Raw genomic sequence first — 26,742 nt, 5'->3', positions numbered from 1 at the left:
CGATTGCGCGCTCGTGTATTATTTTACTAGCTACGACAAAAAGAGCTACACTCGGAAAATTATGCAGCTTTTCAAAGTTCAATACCGCATCGGCAATCTGCATTACTTTCAGTTATGTTTTAAAACCCCTTTGTCGTTGTGCCTCCTTCGTAGCAATAAGCGCTTACTTGCTGTCGCTCCGTTTTCGTTGGCGCTGCGCACGAAAAGCGCGGTAAAACTAAAAACTCGCCTCGTTTTATTTATTGATTTTTTAAGCAATTTACGATCTTGTGCATGTTTATTTAACAGGGTATCCTTTGTTAAAACAACTTTAACATTTAATTAGTAACTGACTTATATTCTGGTCAGACTCCAACTGGATTCCGCGAAACTTTCAGTGTTAAAAGAATAGGATTTTTGAAGGAAAGAGATCCCTGTTTGACCATACGTATACGCTGAGTTGTTAGCTTTCCTCCAGAGATGGCGACAATGCAAATGTCGCCATTGAGGTTTACATCGATTTTACGGTATTGTCAACCGTAGCAACAATTGGTTTCAGTTCGTCTATTATCTGGGAGAAAAGCCTCAATTCGGATTACGAAAAATCGCATTTCGGTTGGATATTTTAAAATCGTGTTCCGTGCCGTCCGAAGCGCGGAATAATGTATTAGTGTGGTGAAGAAGTATCGGAATATTAATATCTGGTAACATTGGAGCTGTCTATGATTGACCTCAAGCCTGCGAACTAGAAGGTACATTGGGCCGGGCTACTGGAAATAAATTGTCCTGCGTTGTGTTAGGCTAAATTTAAATATGGGCACGACATAGGTGAATATAAACTATTTATTTGTTATTATCTTGATATTTGAATGCTGTGTGAATATGCCAGCGTGCCCTTTAGCGGACCGTTTCGTTATATTTATACTTTTTCATTAGAAATGCAGTGCTCGCATATCCCGACTGCTGTGGTGTCCAAGCTAGCTCCTACGAGACTAGTATCGCGTAAAATTAGAGTTGTGTAGTTTTATTGCTTCATATTCGTATTATTTCAAATAACATAAGATATTTATAACCCGTGTGATATTTGTGTGTTCCGATCTCTGTGTCTAGTTAGGCTAGTTCGACTACAGTATAATATGATATGACATCAATATTTAATTGATTATTAGAATATTAGTTCAGTCGCGTAAAAAGCCTTTACTGGATTTTCATGTTTTCTTTTTGTTTTATTTCTACGCACTAGCGCAAATCAATAGGAAAAATCGCTTCTTTGGTTGGTGCGTGTTCCAAGTCGATATTTATAACATTTTTGTGTTTGTGAAGGCAGCCAGTGCCAGTACGATACAAACAATTATATATTCTGCTTTTACACGTTTTTACATTCAATCATTTCATATACACTTCATTTTAAAAACATTTAATTTTGACAATTAAGCTTTAAATATTGAAAAAAAAATTATTTTTATTTCTTTCCCGATTTTAAATGTCAGTTTAATTAAATGCAGCGCTTTTGAATATAGGCTTTTTAATGTTTCGTTTTCCATTCAAATTTTGAAAATTTGTTATTTTCAAGTTTGAAAAAGTATGGGATAGTTCCTTGTCTAAAATGTGTAGTTAATTTATTTTGATTATTTATTCGGAACCGTGTTCTAAAATGCATAATATCAAGAAATATTATAATTTTAATGAATGCATTTAGGGAATTCCCCTATCTACATTTTATGTCTCTAATTTTTAGTGTTGTTTTTATCACATTATAGATAAGAAGAGGCGCAAATTTTAACTATGTGAAAACCGTACATTTTCTTTCAAAGAAATAAATATTGCATAAGAATGACAAGAAATTTTTTTTGAATGTCCAAATTTTAACCACATTTTACTAAAAGTGATTGCTAATATTATTAAGTGCTGTTAAGTTTAACAGATTAATATAACATATTCAACTTATTATTTTTTTTCTCTTTACCGTTTGCTTCTTTTTAATCCATTAACTACCATTATAATACAACTTCTTTGTAAGTGCCAAAAAATGGCTTTACGACAGTTGCCTACTTTATAGAGGTATTAAAATAAATCCAATTTTTTATTAGTCTGCCAATCACTCATTCATTCCACAAGCAGGGCTGCTCAATTTACGGCTTTTCCTTTACCTTTGAAATATGTCTTCCATTTATAAACTTTTTATCAATTTCCGCTCACAGTTGGGGGAAGTTGTTGATGTAAAAAAAATGCTAAGGTTTTTTTCTATTATTTTTACTATATCCCTGGAGCCAGCATTCAAACGAATATTTATACGGGTAATTATTTGGGATTGCTGGCCACGCTTGTAAATGGCTGTCATCCCATTTAACGAAAGCGAATTTTCATTTTACTTAATTGAAAATTAGAATGTTAAAATTAAAAAAAATCCCAAATGTAGATAGTTGCCTTTTACAGTAATTAAGGCGAATAAACATGTTTAATTTAATAAAAAAATAGTAAAGCATGGCCAGCGATCCCGAATACCTTTATAAGTTATAACTAGGGGTTAGGCTGTCCTAAAGCTTTCTTGCAAAACCGTTATTAAATTATTATTTTATAAATTAATTTAATTTTTTCAAAAGAAAGTGACACTTCACTCTTGTGTAATGTAAATTTCCTTTTTCAAATTTGCAAGAAGCACCTGGTTTTTTACTCAGATAAAATATAATTTCAGAAAAAGAGGGTTTCAAATCAATTTAATTCTATTTTCAAAGTTAAGTGACACTTCACTCCTTGTAAAGTGTTAATAAATATGGATTGGATTGTGGAGCTACATTCTACACAACTGATCTACATTAATAAATAACACTAAAACAAAAGAAAGCAATTGGTGACCTACTTACTTGTACTTTTAATTACATAATTTGGACTGTGTGAGACAGACTTATAATATTTATAACCTTTTATACAAGCAACGTTCGCTTCGTGACGAAGTGGAAACCTTTAAAGTGGACTTATCCAGTAGACACTCTCAAAATTAATACACATATTGTGAGCTTATGAAATGACGTATCAAACATTCTAAATGAAACACATTATTATTTTTTTTCAAAGTGGGTAGAATTTTACTTTAGTGGCCGGTATCCACTCTTATGGTTTCAGGTTCAGGTATTAATCTCGTAGGAGTTATTATAGATTCGTGTGGGCAGAATGAACTATTCACCAATTTGTCTGTCAGTGTGCGAATTGTCTGCTTGTGTAATTCAATGTACTATGTATTATAACAGACGTATCAACTTATAATGTCATTTTAAATAACAGTGGCACAGTTCAAAAAATACACTTTTGCAAGACAGCAGTTGAATTTGCCAAAAAAATACTTGTCTTAGGAAAACTATAATACGATTTGGCCATACAACTTAGTTTATGAAATTTCTCCCACTTTTGTGTCCTCATCGCTAAAATATTTTGAAATTAAAATTTTGTCTTCGAGCACATAACATATGCATGAAACACCAAAAACATTATATGAAAGATATACGTATAGTGATTTGTTTTTGGGGTGTTATGCCGTTTTGCGCTACCTCCTTCTTTAACCAACGTTTCGGACAGCATCGCAGTGTCCATCATCGGGGCAGACGTGTAATCTAATCTCAGATTACACATCTGCCCTGATGATGGACACTGCAATGCTGTCCGAAACGTTGGCTAAAGAAGGAGGTAGAGCAACATGGCATAATTCCCCAAAAACAAATCACTATAAACATTTGGCCGTGAAAATCTCAAATCATACATGTTAAGAAAGACTTTATAAAGTAATAAAATTTATTTCTCATAGGTAGCTAACTAAATTTTGAAATAAAATTAACAATATTTCTGTGAAATACGTATTGGCTAACTTATAGTGAATGTATATATTCATGACGGTGGCCTTATACGTATTGGCTAACTTATATTGAATGTATATATTCATGACGGTGGCCTTATGATCATTGTGCCACTACATTTGCTTTAAATTAAGTAAAAAATAAAGTAACACTGAACAATATTAAGTTAAGGCCACGCAAATATTTTTAAGCATTATGCGCTTATTTGTGACCTCGCAAATACTTTTTAGCACTATGCGGTTATTTGTAGCCAATAAAAAAGCGTACATTGGAACATAAAAATTTCAGCACTCTTAAATCAAATTAAACACTATTATTATTCAGGTGTCTTCAAGTATTGACAATATTCAAATTCTTGCTGCGCTGATGGTTCAGTGTAAATGTATTGAAGGTACGATAATCCCTTATTGTGTCCACTTTCTAGGAAATCATAAATCAGTTTGGATAGGATACCAGTAGACATGCCAAGCGAAAATTATATTGTAGCATTGATTCCGTTGGCAGTTAAAATTTCTGATTCTTTATCCTGTACAACTGTCTTAACTGCCTTCAACCATCCCAATTGTTGGGAATGTATAAAGCCTTGACAAATTTGCTGACCACTTAACTTCAATAACAAGATGGAAGAGATAAGTGTTTTATTTTTATTTAATTTTTTTCCTGAAAGAAATATTATAAGATCAGCTTATTTCATGAAAGGGAGGCAAAGATTCCTTCCATTAATCGCCGAAAACGCAACATCCCACGTTTGTGCATATTTAAATTTTAGAGTTTGTAATAAATTTTCACATTTCAAAACCTTTTTGTGTTGAGTTGAAAGTTTAGGAACCTCTGGTTTAGGCAGCCATTGTGTTCCCCAACCTCCCCTGTGTGCTATTATGGTTGACACCTCACCATGTTAGCACAAATTGCTATTGACATGGTTACCAAACATTAATAAACCAACTTAATAGCAAAATATTTCATAAACTCCTTCCCAGACCTTTTAATCTTAATTTTTCCTCTATTAACATGCTGATATTCGTTTCATATATACCCATCATACCCCAACACTGTCTCGATAAAACTAGTCTTTTTTAACTACCCTGTCCAAGCCCGGGAGCCCTAGGCACTCACAGAGACGAGCCTCCCACCTAGTTTATGCAGTCCGCATGATTTTTTTTCAATATCTATATAAATATTACTTTATTTAAAACTGTGTTTCTTAACCAAATTACACGTAAACAATAACAACAATTCAAATACAAAATAAAATATTAGAATCAATAATTTTATAAAAACCCCTTTGTAACTACGTCCTCCAACTAAATGCATTTATTTTACATATATATTTACAATATTGTCGTACCTGTACCTACTCTTTCTATTATCTATCTATTGACTCCATAGTTTAAAATGTATACAACTTTGTAATTTGTATTTCGATTTAGTCATGCATGTAATCTGAATACGTCTGTCTCGACACAGGTGTACCCTAGTGAGATAGATGTGGATAAATACACGTAAAAAACTTTATATTGATAGATAAATAAAAAAAATAAACCTTATTTGTGCTATGCCCCACTTCAACGCCTAAACCTCCAAGCCCCCTATCATGTATGTATTTTATTTTTGTGCTAGTCCCAATTCCTCAGAGTTATTGGAAAATTTTGATCACTTAAAGTTGAAATTAATAGAAATATTGCCGATTTTTAAATTTAAAAAATGTTCCTGGCCGAAGACCCCCCCTGACATCCGGGTCTCTAGCGGAAGTCAGGCCTTGACCCTATCTCTATCAGATTCGGTTAGTGTTTAACTAGGCCAGAGAGTTCAATTTTAAAATGTGGATATATTTGTGATGTCTGATTAATATATTTACTGACAGAATTTTTGAAAAATCAGTTCCTTTTTTGAAACTGCCACCGTTCAAATAATTTTCTGTTATTAATAAAAATACTATAGGTAGGTACTTTATCGCGTGTCTGAATTCTTCACACAATGAGTTACAATTTTTAAAGTGATTGAACCAGATTTCACGCAGGACCAAAACAGAGACAACCGAAATTAGTATTTTTGATTTTGATAGCTCTATGATAAATTTATCCTTGTTCTGTAAAGCCAGCAATTTGAAATTCTATAAGTACAATACTTTTAGTAGATGCGGATAATACTACACGACATGTTTATTACAAAATGAATTCGGTTGTTGAAGGCCGGAGAGATTCAGCCTTCCGAGAGGCGCCATTCATAAAATCAAAAGTTTTACTAGCCCAAACAATGCTGATTTTGTTAGCATTCAAAATCGCATCGCAAATTATTCTAACGAGGATAATATTAGAATGCTCGCATCTTCTCCGGAGACGGAGACCCATCGGCAGTCTTCTGTTTAAAGGCTCTGTTTATTCCTGAACAATTCAGCAGGTACAATGGGTTAATGATAAAAACATTGATTTTTGCTTTTTCAAATTTGTCATTATTTAATCACAAATCTTTTTATTTATTGATATATTATTCATATGTACTGCTTTAAATTGTAGGGTAAGTTTATTTATTTAGTGCGAACGTGATGTGTCCCTTATTTCAAATTAAAGGAAAGCCGTAATGATGGACATGCTAATAAATGTATATTCATATTACCGTTAATTGAAATTTTGGCTTTAATGATTATAATAGTTGAATTGTTTTTATAACACCATTGGTGTGGAAAAGTTTCACAATGGATTAAAGAAACTTGAAAATAAAATAATTATGTCAAAGCGTGGAGCTAAAAATAATTGTAATTACTAAACTATTAGTCAAAAATAATATTCAGTATTTATGCAATTTGGTTGATTAATAAATGTGACACCTTATATTTGTTTACATACATTTAGTATGTACATAACTCCAATTTTTAAATAAATATAGTAGCAAATGATTCTGTGCTCTATGTGAATTTCTGTGTCTTCGATTTTTATAAAACAATTTTAGCATCATAATTGTATGAATAGGATTTTAGTCGGACTTTTAAAGATAATATCAACTTTTAAAATGGTGATTACTCCATAGCATGTTTATGTTAGGTTAGGTTAGGTTAAAATGGTGATTACTCCATAGCATGTTTATGTTAGGTTAGGTTAGGTTAAAATGGTGATTACTCCATAGCATGTTTATGTTAGGTTAGGTTAAAATTGTGACTCCGTAGCATGTTTATGAACTTGCCAACTTTTGTCTACAACCTCACAATTCCTAATTTAAATTCGGCTTCCGCCAGATACTTGTTTTTGTTTTGGAAATTAATCATACATCAAATTCAAAAAGATATTATTTTAACCCCTCCGACTTTTCGCGAACTTGAAGCTAAGATGTCTTTACCGAAATGTCAATTTCACGAAAACGTTGTGTTATTACCGCCTCACAATCAAAGCTCTATAAATGAAACATTACTGAACGGAGCCGAATAGTAAAAACTGTTTTAGAAAGGTTACAAAATAGGCTTTCAAATTGTTGTATCATAAATAAATATTAACATTTGTAAATATTTAAATTTAGAATGGAAACATGAAAAAATTGTAAAAATGACTCACCTGTAATGTTTTATGTAAAAACGATACTAAAATCACAGATAATGTAAAAAAAAAACACTTATTTCATCGTACAAATGTACAATAAACAATTCTGTCACTTCACTTTTTGACCATTTCATACAAAATATATTTTTAAAAAAATAATTAAACTTGCGAGGCGGGTCGGCACGTCAAACGGCTTTCTTGGCGTCGTTTTACGATTTGGCGGGTAAAATTTGCTTCCACTGAGTAGGTCTTTTTACGGGTTTCTATGGATAACTTTGAATAGAGATGTGAAGCTTCATTCAATACGAATATTCTACTTTTTGTTTTAGGGATGTCACTAGAAGAATAACGGAGTTATGACGATTTTTGTGGAAACACACGCGTTGACGTGTAAACACGCTTATTGTACTTGACTGCTATCGTTATTTTATCGTGTATATCTGCTTACGTTGCTGACCGGTTAAAAATTAATTGGCACTCTCAGTTTTTTGTATATTGAAAATGAAATTATTGCAATTTGTAAATGCTGTATGTGTTTGGGTTTTGGTAGACCCTGACGACATTGAGCTTCATTATTAAAATTGCATCAACAGAATAAACAAATTAATTTAAACAATAATCGCGTTATTCAATAGCAGTGATTGTAATGCATAACACAAAAAGCAATAAACACTTGTAGTTTTCCCATTAAAATTAAGACATAATTTAAATATGGTGTGAATCATAATAATATCATTAATTTAAACAAGTAATACTTTATTTGACGTGTTCATTATAAGTTTTTCTCGGTCATGTATGGAAGGCTGCTTTTCTCGGAATGGTTTACCTTCCAAATCAATGTCAGATCATTACTCAAACTAAATACAAATGTCATTCAATATTCAGAATGCAACTGCACTAGTAACTGACAATCAATACTTCACAATCAGCGATCAGGCAACGGATAGCACCATCAGAAAACATGCTGAATTAATAATTATTTGGATTCGAATCCTGGTAGTGAAATTTTTAAAACATAAAACTTTGACAAATTTCTTCAACATGTACATTGAGTATTGGTTTTTTCTTCTTCTTTTGTCTGTAATTCATCTGGTAGAAATGCAAACGAGTTAGCTTACTGTAAAAGCTTAGAATTCGGATGCAGACGTTTAGTTACATGTAGTAAAATATATTATACACACACTTGCACATTGCATAGTTATGTATGCGGGTATAACATAAAGACGAGGCTTTTTGTAAATACACCAACAAACATTTATGTAAATAAGTGGATCTATGGCTGCCCGCAGACGAGAGACTTAGACACCTAGTTGTGGTGACAGTTGGAAACTATTCCAAAAAAGTCTCTCAAATAGGCGAGGTACCTCCATACACTGCATATACTGTCTCCGCAACTAGTCTCTTTCCTGCAGGCTGCCCAACTTGTATATGTCATAACTTCACGTTAATCTAGAATTCCACAACATTTAACATTTTAAAATTAGAAATGAGCTGACGAAAATGGTTGAAGAACCCTTCTGTATTAGGTTGGGAACCTACCTTTACGTTACACCCCTGCAGTGAAAAAGGGATGGTGGTCTGCCATCACGGCTGCCTCATTAAAAACAATCACGTTATGTTATTCATGGGTGGACTGTACGCACAATTTTAAAAGGGACAGCACCTTTTTTGTTCATGTCCCAACCGTCCTGTTGCTTAGTAAAAATGCAACTTGTATTTAGTTTTTATGAACACTTTAAACACAAAATATGATTACATAATTTTGTGCACCCTTTAATCTTAATATCTTTTGTCAACTTTTTTAAACATCAATTTAAGTCAATATTATAATAGATGTAGAATGAAGATGAACATATAATATTATAATAACGACATAATATTATTATAGAAGGAACGATTCTCTCGAATTCACATGATAAAGGAAGTGTTATGATTTTATATTACCTATCAATAGAAATACTTGGCCATTTTGTATCCGAACTTTGTTTATCATTTCTCAGTTATTCAAAAAGGTAATAAAATATGTATCAAGAAGACAATATAGGTGATGAAAAACAGGGTTTTGCCAAATTGAACTGGGTCATACTTTGTTTTTGGCTGGTAGTTTTCCCACTCAAATGGTTTTATATGGAATCTTGCAAATAGTTATACACATGAAATCAGAATCTGAATTAGAAAAACCCAATCACTGAGTACCTGGGAAACATTTCTGTGTTTGGACAAGTGTTCAATTTTATGCAAATTTATAAATGTGTATATTCTCAACGAATTATGATAACAATACCCTTAAAAAATCTACAGTGTAAAAGAACCTTGAATTAATTTAGTTAGGAACAATATCTTATCCTCAGTCATTATCGGCAAAATAAGTGTTTTGCTTTGAGAAAACCAGTTATATTAATTAGTTGGTATTGTGAGTCAGGTCAGGTAACTAGTACATAAATATTAACCTGTTACTACTAGTTCTCTGTACTAAATGCAGTATCTGTTGCACACTTGTCATTTATTTTAAATCAGTTGATCTTGCATTCATTTATGGTAGGTACAAAATCATTTTATTTTGCTGGGATTACTAGGCAACATATGCTTATTGATTTGAAATTAAAACAGTATTTGATATAAAATCAGGTTTGTGGGTACTTAAGTAGTATTGATTTTGATGTGAAATTGATTTTCTGTTTGTCGCATAATCTGATTAGTAGGCAGTAGGCCTAAAATGTTTAATGATGTGTAACTTGTTTTGTTTTACTGAAAATTATTATTCGTTAATTTACTGTTGACCTTCTTTGCCTTGCGGCATCACCCATTTTAGGCATAGAATAAAAAAGAAGGAGAAATGCCATGTGGGGATGTTTCGTGATACAAAAATCATTCTTTGCTTAAATTTCATATGCAGAACTATGTTTCACCATCATTATGAAATTTAAATGAGATGGTGGTATACAATGTCAGGCAAGTGTAAAAGAGACGGAGCTCATGCTAAACGGGATCAGTGGTGGCTTGTACTTACAAAAATGGGTGGTGCATTAAAAATATTGTCAGTCTATCCCATATGCTGGATCAGATAATGGGGCAAAAGATACTAGCACCAGCAATTTTGAAGTTTTTACCGACCTGCTGGAATTATCGGTGTGCGTTAACTGTGAACTAAAGTGGCGCAGTCTCGCCGAAAGTTCTGAGGCATTAGTGAGCGCCGTTCATGTTTCGGACAAATTTCAATACTATGGTCAACATCCATGCAATGCGCGTACAGATAATAGATGTTCCCAGGTGATGTTTCTCGATGAGCGATATGGAATTCGCTCGCAACCTGTGACTTTAACTTAATACTTTTATAGCATTACATCCATTACTGAAATTTGATTTAATTTTTGATGGTATTATTATCGGTTGATAATAATTATTTTTTGATTGACTGAAATTTTGGGAGTGCGTTGCTCCAATACTCCTTAGCGTTAGCCGCCACTGAACGGGATAGAACCAAACGGTACTAAGACAGTGACGACATTGGTTTCCATTCAAATCTATATGGAAGGCATTTCTAGTGTTCTTGTTTATACATACTATGATTTTAGGCTTATTACTCTATTCAATAATCAATCAAATCAAGCATGAATGGAAACTTCTTTTGTACTGGTTTATTCTTAATCATACATAATCCATTTAGAATCGTCTTTTTAAAAGTACCATATGTAAAATTTGTTTTATTATTATTAAACTTATATGTAGTTTGAAACATACTTACTGGCTCATACAGTGAAAAAACTACCACTTTTAGTTATTATTATTATTAGTGTATTGTCATCAATTCAGTCATCACATTTCAAAACCTGTTCTGGCAGAAAATGTTCACTCATACAATTTAAAGTTTTCTGGCAGAACATGGACAGTATATTGACACATATAAGAATTTGATGTAGGTAAAGATGATATCAGAGTGTTCCAATATCAATTGTGAAGATTGACTGACCTTACAGAATAGCTTCACGACTGTCATAAGGAAAATTGATTAATAAATAAAAAAAATTAATTGATTTGTGCCGCCCCTTGATTAATTGCTTCGCAAGACAGCATTTATAAGTGGCAGTAACAAATCAGTTACTACAATTGCCTCAAATTGGTGTACAATATACAGATTTTCACTCAATCGCATATGCTTGTGTGATATGGTAGTGTAATGTTGAAGCCTCCAGGCTGTGCACTGTGAGCTGTGAGCTTCTAGTAACTCGGTGTTGAATGTTTTTTTTAAAGTTGGTTCAGTTGACTGTTTTATTTTTATTTATTTATTTCTATACATACATTACAATGTCTACCAAATATTTACATTTGTATATAATACATAAATTTAGAACTGTTGTTAATATGGTGTGTTTTTTTTTATTTTTTTTTTATGCTGGGTGTGAGGTAGGTTTGAGTAGGTGACACTGTGGTGGTAGTGTTATATGTTTCGTGAACACCTCACTGGGAGAACCTGTGCTGAGGTGTTTACGTGGTTATGTTTAAATGGTACATGTATTTAAATAATTTATACATTTATTTGTACATGTATTTATACATTTATTTTTATTTATGTGGAACGATAAGAGTGTCCGACTAATCGTACATAATTTTTCTATGGCCTATTGTTTATTTAATTCATACCTCGATAATTAGCTCGCTTGTGGCTAACCACGACAAATCCGTGGAAAAACTGTTCTTACAACCAAATTGTTAGCATTTTAATGTTGGTAGTTGCGATTTTATTAATCTTATTTAAGTTTATTCTGAATGATTGTTTAAATTTTAAGTTATCTGCTCTACGCTACTTAACATGGTAATCTATATATTTATGTATTCGAACTTGATAACCATATTGTTTTATTTGCCAATATGAATTTCAAATTTTTTATTTAGTCTGAGGTACATTGCATTGTATGAACAAGATTTATTTTCAAATATATATTAACTTTATTCTGTTTATATCACTTTTGGTCGATATAAACATAACAAAGAGTGGCCAAATAAGACGTGAAGAAGAAATAGATGCTCTAATGCTTTCTCAGCGGGCAATTTTGGAAGAAAACCAATATATTAACATGTCATAGTGGTGAAGTGTCATGAATTTTAAATACAAATTAAATTGATTGATATGTAACCTTGGTTCATTTTAAAGTATTCCCAAGCATGCCCAGTTTTGGGTGCAACATTTCCTATTTGGGAAAATTTTAAAGAAATAGTACTTAGCAACAGTAATTATTGTGTTTGGAATATAAATTAAATTGATGTCTATCCTTTTGGTTCTGATGATAAGATGATCTTAGCTGAAACGTCCTCCGTGGTTGAGGGGTAAAGCTCTCGACTAGCAAGCCCAAGTTCGCGGCGCGCGCAAGTTATTTTTATTTGTGTTATTTCACAACTTACTCATTTAAAATAATATAGTATAGTATACTTGCGGCACATTCTAGAGTAGAAGATACTCTCAGTATCGCCCTGGTGTAAAACACCATTCAGTATTGAAACATTGCTTGAAATGGCTTTAGCCGTGTTTGGTGACCACATCTGAATAGCCAGGTACTCCCCCGCCTTCCTCTTTCCAATCTCCTTCCCCTCCCCACTACCTTCAACCTCACAACATACCCTAATTGGGGATGCCATAGTCTAACTGGCTTCAGACAGTTGGAAGCATTTGGTACTCTTGTGCAAATTGCGGTATTCATATTAAAAAAATAAAATAAAAAACATTAATTTGTTAGTTAAGGCGATGCCATACGTAGTAATGCAAAATCATGTGTTTTTGGTTTGAAAATTTGGTCGCCTAGAAATGTTTCAGATGCTTTAATTAAATACTGCGAGTAGAATACGTCTTGGCCTTTGAAATAATCGAGTATTTTTTAGATAAGTCTTTTTATAAGCCCAAAAAAAAATAATGTATAGGCCTATGAAAACTGCTTTAAAGTTCAAAATTTCCTACTTACGAACCCATTTTCGGTTATGATTTTATTGTATAATGTGGCAAATTAAGTAATTTATAAAATGATCGGAAAAATTTATATTTATGCCTGAACATCCACAAAATTAAATAGAAGGCTCTTTTTGGCCATGTTTTTTTCTTGCATAAATCAAAACAGGCGGATGGTGTTAAGCGGGAATTTAAACCTTATCTCCATCTAGGTAAGGGTTGTTATTGATAGCGGCTCAATTTAAAATATTACACGACGTAGTGCATCGCCTTAACATTATTTGATTAATTAAAGTCATGCTTATGCAGTCACGGTCTGATGTGGCTCTTATATTTAGAGAATGTTATGGTACGTAGGAAAAGGAAGTTGGGGGGGAGATTAGTGTCAGGCTATTCAGTTCTTAGAGCCGTTGGAAGTAATAATACCTACTTGTGGGTAGATTTCTGCATGGGTAAGGTTGTATTATAAAAGTTGACTTTACTTGAGCATTCCTTTACCTGTAAAAGTCCTGCCCTTTAGTGTTAAAGCTAGCTGCAATTAATGCTTCCTGCGCCGGGTACAAAACTTTTCAAACTGCAGTTATAATTGCTCGGGAAAACTTTCAAATAATAATTATTGTGCTTTGTACGTTAAATGTTGTGACTTCACATGCACTTGTCAGAACCAAAAGGTTATAACTTTATTTATATTTTAAATACAATTGACACTTTGTTCTAATGAATGTAATTAGTCCATAAGGAATACTTTAACCCTTCCGGCTAATTTGTTCGTTTTGGGAACAACTCGTGTGGTTTCGTAGAAATCGTTGTATCTCCCGTAATGTAATAGTGAGAAATATGATCTAAACGGTGTTAGAAAGAGAAAACACCATGATTTATATGTAAATTAAGTTAACCACAGAGGAATTAAAATGTGCACCTTCATGAAACCAAAGATTCCAAACGCAATTTGAAAAATAATTATGAAACCTTGTGAATTTTTTATTAATTATCTTTATGTGAAAAGACAAAAAAATGTGGTGAACATAATAATGTTTGTAAATTTGTTACAAAAATCGTAAAATGAATAATTTAAAAAAAAAAAAAATTATGTTCTCATTCATATGTTTATTTTTATAATATTTAAATTTGAAAACGTATTTTACCACCTTTCAATATTAGTTTTCTGATACATTCATAAATATTCCATTTATTTGGATTTTACTGCACGGAAATACTCCGACCTTCTGTCAAAATATGGCAAAGGCCTGAGGAGTTAAACCCCATTTCATTTCAAGCATTTCCTCAAATGAATTACCAAATATAAAAGTTAATCTTCAAGTTCTATTATTGTTTCAGTTATGTGAAGCAACTGTCCTATAATGATATAAGAACAGAACTTGAATAGTTCTTTCACAGAACTTGAATAGGACTTTCACAGAACTTGAAAAGGACTTTCACAGAACTTGAAATTTAATGAATTGTTCAAATTCTGTGAAACTACCCGTCCTTTGTGCATTGTGTAGCCACATTGGAAGTTTTGATCTATTGAAACATATTATTTGAATTGTCGCATATTATTTTAGTTTGACGGAATGTAAGAATAATTTTCAATTTTAATAATGGCCAAAAAGTTCACATTAAACTTTCAAACCAAACTATTCATCTGGCAACAATTACATTTTCTGTTTATTTTTCAACTGTTGATGAATATTATTTATGTTGTAAGATTCAACAATCGGTTAAGTGGATATAAGTTAGAATTTGAACTAATTTATGAAATTTGGAAGTTCGTTTTAGAAATTGGCTATTGGTAGATTTATCTAGTATTATATATATGGAAATACATATTCATGACAATTGACTCTTTATTGTATTCATAAACCTGATTTGTAAAGTTAATGCCTTTTATAAGATTTCTGTAGAACTCTCCCGTTTCATCTATGGAACAATGAACAATCAATGTGCTAGTACTATGTATTGCACTGTACCAATGATAAGACTGCACCTTCTCTTAGGACTATCTTGAATTAAATATGAATACTAATAGCTTCTTTTCTTTTGTTACAGATTTCCAAAGTAGCAGTTCTTAGGGAGTGGTTCCTACTTTGATTAAAGTTCAGAGTATATACATTTATTCCCTATTACTGTAACCTTCCTTAGTTGGCTGGTTAATAACAAACTAAAACTGAGCTCCGAGAATATTTGCAACATGGTGACCCCATGCACGAGGTTTTCCGATAACTACGAGTTAAAGGAAGAACTGGGAAAGGGCGCCTTCTCCGTGGTGAGAAGAAGCGTCCAGAAGTCCACGGGACTAGAGTTCGCAGCCAAGATAATCAATACCAGGAAGTTATCCCAGCGAGACTTTGCCAAATTGGAGCGAGAGGCGAGAATATGTCGCAAACTGCAACACCCCAATATCGTCCGATTGCACGACTCTATTCAGGAAGAGCATTACCATTATTTGGTTTTTGACTTAGTAACCGGTGGAGAATTATTTGAAGACATCGTTGCCAGAGAATTTTACTCTGAATCTGACGCTTCTCACTGCATTCAACAGATCCTGGAATCTGTCCACCACTGCCATCATTACGGAGTCGTTCACCGAGATCTGAAACCCGAGAACCTCCTCCTGGCTAGCAAAGCTAAAGGAGCAGCGGTGAAGCTGGCCGACTTTGGGTTGGCCATCGAAGTCCAGGGAGATCAACAAGCATGGTTCGGGTTTGCCGGCACTCCGGGGTATCTCTCCCCCGAGGTGCTGAAGAAGGAGCCCTACGGTAAATCTGTGGATATTTGGGCTTGCGGAGTCATCCTCTACATCCTGCTGGTAGGGTACCCTCCCTTCTGGGACGAGGAACAACACCGTCTGTACAATCAGATTAAAGCCGGGGCCTACGATTATCCTTCTCCCGAGTGGGACACTGTCACGCCAGAAGCCAAAAGCCTTATCAATCAAATGTTGACGGTAAACCCTAGCAAGCGAATCACCGCTTCCGAAGCTCTCAAGCACCCTTGGATCTGCCACCGCGAGAGGGTCGCCTCTGTTATGCACCGTCAAGAGACCGTGGACTGCCTCAAGAAGTTCAACGCTCGCCGTAAGCTGAAGGGAGCTATTCTGACCACCATGTTGGCCACGAGGAACTTCTCGGGTCGCTCCATGATCACCAAGAAGGGAGACGGATCTCAGGTGAAGGAGTCTACCGACAGCAGCAGCACTACCTTGGAAGATGATGATGTAGAGAAAGAGAAGAAGGCGGGTGTAGATCGATCGTGCACTGTCATCTCCAAATCAGAGCATGACGAAGAGGCCGGCCTGAGCAAGGCAGATTCTTTCGGCAAAAATAATACTCGCTCCGCAGAAGGGCAATCCGTACAGTCTGCCAGGAGACAAGAGATCATCAAGATAACGGAGCAGCTCATAGATGCTATCAACAATGGGGATTTTGAAACCTACGCAAAGATCTGCGACCCCCACATCACGGCGTTTGAGCCCGAGGCCCTGGGCAACCTGGTGGAGGGCATGGACTTCCACAAGTTCTACCTGGAGAATGTGCCGGGCAAGAGCAGCAAGCCCATGAACACCACCATCCTGAACCCGCACGTGCACCTGTTGGGCGAGGAGGCGGCGTGCATCGCCTACGTGCGCCTGACTCAGTTCCTGGATGAGCACGGTCACCCGCACACCACGCAGCACCAGGAGACACGCGTGTGGCACAAGCGCCAGGCCAAGTGGACTTCGGTCCACTTCCACCGCTCCTAACTCCTGACTCCAGACTCTCTCCCTCAGCATCGTATGAAAGGTTTCCGTGTTAGTCGACACACACCCGCATTTGTGTAGAGTTTTCCGATACGGTAGAAATGTCGTCTGGTGTGAAATCATATCATTCGATAGATGGTGTCCAAAGCCTTCATGGGAAACTTAGCGTTATTCGTTACAGGACCGTACGGTGAACTGATCCTGATAACTTTTAATTAAATTTACATATTTTGCACTCAAATCAAATGCACCTTTCGGCTTTAGCGTGCTCAAACTTATTTATAAACTCCTTTTATATAACGAACTCGCGACTCTGTGCCGCTTTCGATGATCTTCGAGTTATGAATATATCTTATCAAATGTAATGCAGATCTCCAACTATTCTCTATGGTGGCTTCATCCTTCACCCATGACTTAGGTTAATACACATAACATATTGTCTCATATTGATACATACTTAACTGCTCTCATCCACCACCTCATACAGAATACAGAACTGATGAACTGGTAACTGTAACTGTCCGTATACTAGATCGCTTGGAAACAAACCATTATAGCTTAGAATAACTACATTTGCACTTAACTGTACTGTATACATAGTTACTTTTCAATTACAAATCTATTTTTGACATAGACTACATGCTAATCGTATGGACTCGCTGCTAGCTTCGTAATATGAAGTGCTTTATATTGATTGTATTGTATTGAATAAATCCAATTGACAGAACTCAGTACTGATTTATACTTGTTGTCTAAGAATACACTGTTTTATTCATATAAGTCAAATATTCTTTGTAAAACAGCCCATAACTAGACAGTAGATCAGTCGTTTTGCCTTTATGGGATTACGCTTTGTACACTAACTTAAGGTGATTTTCTAATTTTTATCTAGCTATTCTGATGCTTAAATGTTTATATCAATCTCCATTTTGTAATGATGTGTTTGGTATTGTATTGAAGCTGTATGTATCTATCTATCTACCCTCTCTTTAAATAATCGAATAAAGGTCAACGAATGTCAGACCCAAACTCAGTCTAATAATCTCAATTGGGCCTAGGACCAGCTGGCCTGATTCCGTATGTACTTGTAATGTGTACTGTAATTCTATATTCTGTACTTGTGTACTCTGTACTCCATACTGTCAAGCTCAACATGAACACAACAAACTGAACAATCCTTTCTTTCCCGTGCATACAATTATACCTTTCTTTAGATAGAATACTTTTAGCACATTCTTTATTCGAAGATTTGTCTCTCTTACATGTTATCTATAAATGTTTTTTGTCGTGCTTAAATTGTACACAAGGTGTTCTTAATCATGTTTTACTCTGTGGATTGTTATTAAATAAATAGAAAGTAAGAATATATATATATATTATGTAATTAATTAACCAGTGATAAAATGCAGTTATTGGCACTATAACTACTTATACCATTACGGCGAGTACTAAACTCCTGTTAAATAGTATTTTACTTTGATCAAATCTATGTCTATATCTATAGACTATCATTTTGTAGTATTGATTTAGTTTAAGGAAAATGATCTTTACATATACATTATTCGATTTTCTTTTGTACGTATTTTATTTAGCTTTATTTGTATTATTATTGGTAGCAACCATATTAATGTTCTAAAAGGAGTCCTTGCAAAAAGCTGCACTGCAAAAGCTTTTGGTAAAACTACACTGTGGTATCAGTAAGTTAATGTAAACAGTTTGTTGCAGCAAAAAGTCCGCCTTTGCATGGTATCTTCTGACAGTTAATTATGTTCACATCCTTATCACGATGAAACCAATATTAACATCACTAAATTGAATATATTAGCTTGCTAACCTTTATGATGTTATCTTTAGTAATTGCTGAAAAGTCATCATCCAAATAAAGTTTTGTTTACAAAGCAACAGATTATGTAATTTTAATTGCAGTAATACAAATAATTTTATGTTGGTCACAAACATAGAATAAAGAAAAAAACTAGCAGTGCCTTCCATACAAATTTTAATGGAAAAAAATGTTCCATTTAGCTCAATAGCCCAGCTCTCTGTCGCATTTACATTCGCCTGACATTGAAAATCATCACCTCAATTGGGCAAATAATTGGATCACGAAACACGCCCACAACGCATTTCTTATGTTATTCTTTATTCTATTGTCACAAATAATAATGTATTGACAAAATAAAATGTATCGCAGTATTCATAACATTTTTTTTATGTGTATTAATTTTTGCTATTACAAAAATGATTTTTATCACTTGCCATTTTATGATCTTAAGTATTTTTAATGTAAGTTTGTGGATTAATTATTGATAGTTATTTATTTTAATTCTTATTGACTAAAAAGCTCAGCTAAGATAAAGGCTATTGTACCCGTATCCGTCACGGAACTAACTTATATTTAAAAGAATTGTGAACCACTATCTCAGTTGAAAAGACAATTATTTAAGAACGCAATGTGTTCCCACGATGTGTGATGTGTAGGTAAAGGTACCCAATCTACCCAGTATCTGTACCCGTAGCTATACGTCATATTGCCAAATGAGATATGTATGGAGAGTATGTATTACTAAAGTTGTATATGTATTGTCGGATTGAAAGAAAACATGAAATGATCCAGTGCCATTCAGATGTTAGTGCCAATAGCTGTATGGGTTGTCTTAAAACAGTCTAGTCTTATTAATTCCACTACAGGAGTGGTTTAGGATCTAAGTATTAATCCTTTTTTTGTATTTTTCAGATCTTTACCTAATCTTAATGTAATGTAATGATGAGTGCTGGTGACTGCAGGGTTCAAGAGTTGTAGCTCTACACTAGAGTGTGAAGTGCGGTGCGGTGCCACTTGGCCGCCAACGCCGATAGCTCGGCATGTCATCAACTGAAGCTTTTATCAAATGTAAACAAACCAACAGACAAACAAACAAACAAACAAACAATCAAACAACCAACCAACCGGGTTATGTAAGATTCCTCGCCCTTAGGCCTAAAGTTTGGTCCACAGTTAAATATATATTGATATAATGCAGTTAATTTTGTGTGAAATTATTTATTGGAGCATGATTTGTTATTTAAGGATTTATTGTAGGTTAAAAATATATGCATTTCTTTTTCAAACAAAGTTTGATGCATTTGTCTTGTTAAATTAGGAGTTTAATTGAAAAAAAAACACATGAATGCCAACTGAATTGCAATATTGTTATTTATTACATTATATTATAATTTATATTTTGTTTGTATTGTTGCTTTGTTATATAATTTATTATGTTTGTGTTTTGATTGGTCTTTCACTTTAGTGGAGACTGTTTACTAGAATTAAGCTCACGCCAGATGTATAGTCTTCTTGTTTGTAGAAATCTTACTTGAAATCCATTGTCAGCATTTCTCTACTTCCGATTATAATACATAAATATGTAATGAAATTCTCTGTAATAAATTCTTTTGGTCTACTTCTTATTCTCTACTTATCTCCTCCTCTATTCTATAGCCCAACTAGGTAATGTTATAACATAAGCAATGTAATATTTACTACAAAAATTAACTTTGCTCACTGTCTTTCAGGTATACTCAGGATTGTTAGGAGTCCCGATAAAAACTTAAATAATAAACGTAAATATCTCCAAGATAAAAACAAGTAACAAGTTCACTTTTGTGGAGATTACGTTATATCTGCCCTGTTTACTTTTGAATGTTGAACCCAACTACTCCTAACCATCTGGAGCCAGTGAGACTTGGTATCCCCAATCGGGGTATGGTGTGAGGCGGGGAAGTACCTGGCTATTCCGATCTGGTCACCAATTATGGTCAAAGCTGCTTTTTTTTTTAGCAACTATTAAGAAATATAAAGTTAAGTATTCACAATGTTTATATTTTGCATGGTGGTCTTACACCAGGACGATACTGAGAGTATCTTCCACTCCGGAATGTGCTACAAATATACTATATATTATTTAAAATGATTAAATTGTGAAATGGGTCAAATAAAATTTAGTTGCACAAGCCGGAATTTGAGCCTGCGACCTCCGGCTTGCCAGTCCGAGACCACTACTCACAGTTGTGATTACAAATATGTTCAGCGTATTCATAGATGACTTAATTGTGGGTGTATGCTGATCAAAGTAATACATTTCTCACATAAAATCGTATTTAATTGTATAAGTAGGTACATTTTTACAACAATAAAGTCAGATAACACAATCTCCATGATGGTCTTTCAGGACGTAATGCAAGCAGTTAGCCCTCTGTTGTATGATTGATGGTTTATTAAAATTCATTTTTATATAGAAGGGGTGCTTTGGAAAATAAGCCTTTGCACCCCTCCACATTAGCTTGCACCATCTCCATCAGCCTGTCTACATTTTCTTCCGATGGCTCGATATAATATTTAGCTAACGCATCTCTGGCACACATCCTTGTGTATATATTCTCCATTGCTTTAAATTCAGTCATAAAAATTGGTCTTCCTGAATTAATCAGATGGGAATGGATAATACCGGAAAATGTTGAGTTAATTTGGACATTTTCTAAGTCAGAACTCACCGTTTCTGTATTGAAAATTAAAATAATATCAAGTTTGTTTCTTATAATATTATCAGTCAGGATTTTTGACACAAAGTTTGTAGATTCAACTATATCATCAATTTTTAAATCATCTATAATTATCAAAGTGTAGTTACATTGATTAACCTTTTTACCAATAACACTTAAAGCATTCTTCTGGTCTAAGGATTGTTTCAGCAGAAAGTGCACACTGCCCTCGCTGAGGTCCGCTGCAATTATTTGTGATGCGTAAGTCTTCCCTTGTCCCGTTCCTCCAACAAAAGGAATTATTTTAATGAGTTCACTGGACAAGAATGCAGTTTTGAGGTTATCAATTGCTCCAGTTTGCCCGTATAGGTGGAAACTTAATTTCTCAATAACACTCTCTGTATTGATTAAATTTGTACATATCAACTTGTATTTGGAGAAAAGAATAATCGCGAGAACTATTGAGCTCATGAACACTAAAAATAAAAATGTTGACAAATAATTTGTGTCTTCATAGTTATTGTTTTTCTTTGAAGATTTCCATCGAGATACATCACAATTAAGTTTTCTTGGATGTTTGATATTATTTTCAGATTTAGGTTTGGTAATATTTTCAGAGATTGGCGTCTTAACGCTATTAATTGCACACGGTTCTTGACTCTCTGAGTTACTCATTATAATATTTTGTTAAAATACCCTCAATCCAAAACAACTACGATGATCGTAACGTTTTGGATTCACCCATAAATATACCACCTGCGCATAAATAAACCAATCACTAGATTGATAACTTCGGCCTTTAGTGGGGAGAAATTTTGTCCACGATGACGTCACATCCAGAATTGAGGCATAAACAAACCACTCAGCAAAGTAGAGGAAACAAAAAAAAAAAAAAGCGCGGCCATAGACAATATGATCTTACCTAGGTAGGCACCCAGGGAAGACAATATTGTGCTATTCATCAGCCTAAAATATTATTTTAAAAATAAATTTTAGAAATGTTAACAGATTCTCTCAGGACGACAAGGCTCTAACTCACAAAGTGCGGTCCTGCGAAAATGAGCTATAAGGTATCTTTCCTTACGGCACATTTTCTCAGGACGGCGCTTTGTAAGAAAAATCAAAAACTTTGTTACATGTTGTAAAGTATTTTTTATTTTATTTCAGTAAGATAACAGAAAGAAACAAATAAATTTATAAGCACAAAACACATTTTAAATGATTACGAAGTCTGCGACTGAAGCTTTTTCTGGTTTAAATATTCATTTGAGTCGCTAATATTGTTTTAAATTATTAAATATTTCAATTTGAGGATTTAGTCATGAAGTTATTCAAAAAATAATATGAATACAGAAAACATGAGCACAAAACACATCTTAAATTTGTACCAAGTCTGCGACTAAATCTTTTTCTGATTTAAATATTCATTCGAATCGCTAATATTGTTTTAAATTATTAAATATTTCAATTTGAGGATTTAGTCATGAAGTTATTCAAAAAATAATATGAATACAGAAAACATGAGCACAAAACACATCTTAAATTCGTACCAAGTCTGCGACTAAATCTTTTTCTGATTTAAATATTCATTCGAATCGCTAATATTGTTTTAAATTATTAAATATTTCAATTTGAGGATTTAGTCATGAAGTTATTCAAAAAATAATATGAATACAGAAAACATGAGCACAAAACACATCTTAAATTTGTACCAAGTCTGCGACTAAATCTTTTTCTGATTTAAATATTCATTCGAGTCGCTAATATTGTTTTAAATTATTAAATATTTCAATTTGAGGATTTAGTCATGAAGTTATTCAAAAAATAATATGAATACAGAAAACATGAGCACAAAACACATCTTAAATTTGTACCAAGTCTGCGACTAAATCTTTTTCTGATTTAAATATTCATTCGAATCGCTAATATTGTTTTAAATTATTAAATATTTCAATTTGAGGATTTAGTCATGAAGTTATTCAAAAAATAATATGAATACAGAAAACATGAGCACAAAACACATCTTAAATTTGTACCAAGTCTGCGACTAAATCTTTTTCTGATTTAAATATTCATTCGAGTCGCTAATATTGTTTTAAATTATTAAATATTTCAATTTGAGGATTTAGTCATGAAGTTATTCAAAAAATAATATGAATACAGAAAACATGAGCACAAAACACATCTTAAATTTGTACCAAGTCTGCGACTAAATCTTTTTCTGATTTAAATATTCATTCGAATCGCTAATATTGTTTTAAATTATTAAATATTTCAATTTGAGGATTTAGTCATGAAGTTATTCAAAAAATAATATGAATACAGAAAACATGAGCACAAAACACATCTTAAATTTGTACCAAGTCTGCGACTAAATCTTTTTCTGATTTAAATATTCATTCGAGTCGCTAATATTGTTTTAAATTATTAAATATTTCAATTTGAGGATTTAGTCATGAAGTTATTCAAAAAATAATATGAATACAGAAAACATGAGCACAAAACACATCTTAAATTTGTACCAAGTCTGCGACTAAATCTTTTTCTGATTTAAATATTCATTCGAGTCGCTAATATTGTTTTAAATTATTAAATATTTCAATTTGAGGATTTAGTCATGAAGTTATTCAAAAAATAATATGAATACAGAAAACATGAGCACAAAACACATCTTAAATTTGTACCAAGTCTGCGACTAAATCTTTTTCTGATTTAAATATTCATTCGAATCGCTAATATTGTTTTAAATTATTTAATATTTCAATTTGAGGATTTAGTCATGAAGTTATTCAAAAAATAATATGAATACAGAAAACATGAGCACAAAACACATCTTAAATTTGTACCAAGTCTGCGACTAAATCTTTTTCTGATTTAAATATTCATTCGAGTCGCTAATATTGTTTTAAATTATTAAATATTTCAATTTGAGGATTTAGTCATGAAGTTATTCAAAAAATAATATGAATACAGAAAACATGAGCACAAAACACATCTTAAATTTGTACCAAGTCTGCGACTAAATCTTTTTCTGATTTAAATATTCATTCGAATCGCTAATATTGTTTTAAATTATTAAATATTTCAATTTGAGGATTTAGTCATGAAGTTATTCAAAAAATAATATGAATACAGAAAACATGAGCACAAAACACATCTTAAATTTGTACCAAGTCTGCGACTAAATCTTTTTCTGATTTAAATATTCATTCGAGTCGCTAATATTGTTTTAAATTATTAAATATTTCAATTTGAGGATTTAGTCATGAAGTTATTCAAAAAATAATATGCTTACAGAATTCATGAGCACAAAACACATCTTAAATGTGTACAAAAAACTATAAATATTCTTACGCAGAGGAGCATTGTGTTTCCGTGTAACGGCTGAATTACTGCCGCTGGGTCCCACAGGAACAGGAACACTGATTTCTGAAAACAAAATGATCTTAGTGGTAAGAGGAAAGGAAGAAAAGATCTGCATATTGGATAACAAGTAACATAGAACAGATTTACCTTTGTAATATTCCATGATCTTTTTGGCAGAAGGAACACACCGCTGGTACCCGGTAAGATGTTATCAAGCTCTGAAATAAACATATTTATCGGGTTAACCAAAGTTCCTGAACTAAACATATCATATTGCAAGTAATTATGGTCTTTTATGACATCACACCGTCCTGGTGGAACGCGGACGGGGTCTAAAAGTAAATTCAATTCTTAGGTGAAATTAAGTTACACATTACATGGAACACTGAAGACAAACAAAGGGATATTCACTCATAACGTATTTTCGTCATAACGGGTTCGATACTGTCTTAAATCTGCATAACTACCAATGCTGGGTAGATTTAAAGTCAGCAGTGCGCATCTTCGAAGGGATCCATTTGGCATTTTTGTTTCTTTTGTAACTTCCGTATTTTGGGTATTTATGACGAGTGGTCTGTCTGTCTGTACACACAACACAGCTTCATAATTTTAGACATTTTCACACAACAACAACTCATGAATTCACGAAAGCAAACAACATAAATAAACCACTCACGCAAACAATCTGAATCTGTCACGATCTGTCAGAAGGACGCAACCATGACGCAATAATGGCGTCACATTGGTCACATTGTTTCCGGGGGAAATGGAGCGTAGCCTCTCTCTCTCTGTTACACGGGAGAGAGTGAGAGATCAAACCAGGACGGCTTTTCATTGGATAGTCTGGAACTGACGTCATCAAAAAACCAAAAAAGTGTCGGAGTTATACCCCCCTGCACCTGCGGTTTCACGTTTGAAAATATTGTAATTTTGACATTTGACATGCTTTGGAACGAACAAAACGACCATAAATAAACAACATATAAACAATAAACCAGTAAACTACTCACACCACGACCATAAATATCATATAAACCATAAATATCCTAGAGGTGAGGCATATTTATCGTACCCAGTAAAAGTACCAGGTATTTTCATGCGGTACTTTGGACTTGTGACAAATCTCCAAAATACCTGGTTCCAAAATACTCAAGTATTTTATACTGGGTATAGCTGCTGATTCCTTTGTTCTCGTCTGCCACGGGTTGGGGTAGCGTCTGGACTTCGAACCCGCAAGACCGCTGACTCGGTTTATTGTATGAGCGTTTGCATCACCCTATATGCAAGTCAGCAGTCTACGTATGGTGGTACCGATATTATTATTGAAGTTTCGTAAGACTGATTGCTGTCTCAGCGGTTTGACTCGTGCAGTCTGGTTATGATTTGATGACCCTAGAAGCGGTGACATAACCGCTACACATTCTATCGTACATTAAGAACATATTTGTTTAAACATCTCTCTATGAAATGTATACTATATTTCTAATTAAATATTGAGTATATGATTAGTAAATAAATAAATGGATTACTAACCGACTCACGGAATGTGTGACAAAAGGCTTTTCTAATTATGGTTTTAATACATACCGCACCATCATTTTAGGACTCAACCTTTGCCAAATATATTAAAATAAGTTATTATGAAAGAAAAAGGACTGGATTTGACAAAAGTTTGATGGGGAATTGGGAAAAGAGAAAAAATGACGTATTATATTCTAACGGGATAGGCTTCTGGGTTTTTATTAGAAACTAGAATATGTACACTCATTTTTCAAAGCAACACAACTAAGTTTAATAAACACTGTTTTGAATGGTAACAGT

At 33.5% G+C, this 26,742-nt stretch overlaps 1 protein-coding gene across 1 annotated transcript; it reads left to right on the top strand.

Moving 5' to 3' along the window:
* The first annotated feature begins 500 nt into the window (after positions 1-500).
* CaMKII (Calcium/calmodulin-dependent protein kinase II) lies at positions 501-20,480 on the top strand. The gene is made up of 2 exons (XM_089634766.1): positions 501-807; positions 15,345-20,480. The coding sequence occupies exon 2, from the start codon at positions 15,487-15,489 to the stop codon at positions 17,035-17,037; it is 1,551 nt and encodes a 516-aa protein (XP_089490892.1). The 5' UTR covers positions 501-807; positions 15,345-15,486; the 3' UTR covers positions 17,038-20,480.
* The last annotated feature ends 6,262 nt before the right edge of the window (positions 20,481-26,742 follow it).

This window comes from Hesperophylax consimilis, chromosome 1, assembly GCF_061612785.1.
Source record: "Hesperophylax consimilis isolate HC1 chromosome 1, BYU_Hcon_1.0, whole genome shotgun sequence".
Taxonomy (NCBI): domain Eukaryota; kingdom Metazoa; phylum Arthropoda; class Insecta; order Trichoptera; family Limnephilidae; genus Hesperophylax; species Hesperophylax consimilis.
This window is presented reverse-complemented; position numbering and strand designations above follow the sequence as displayed.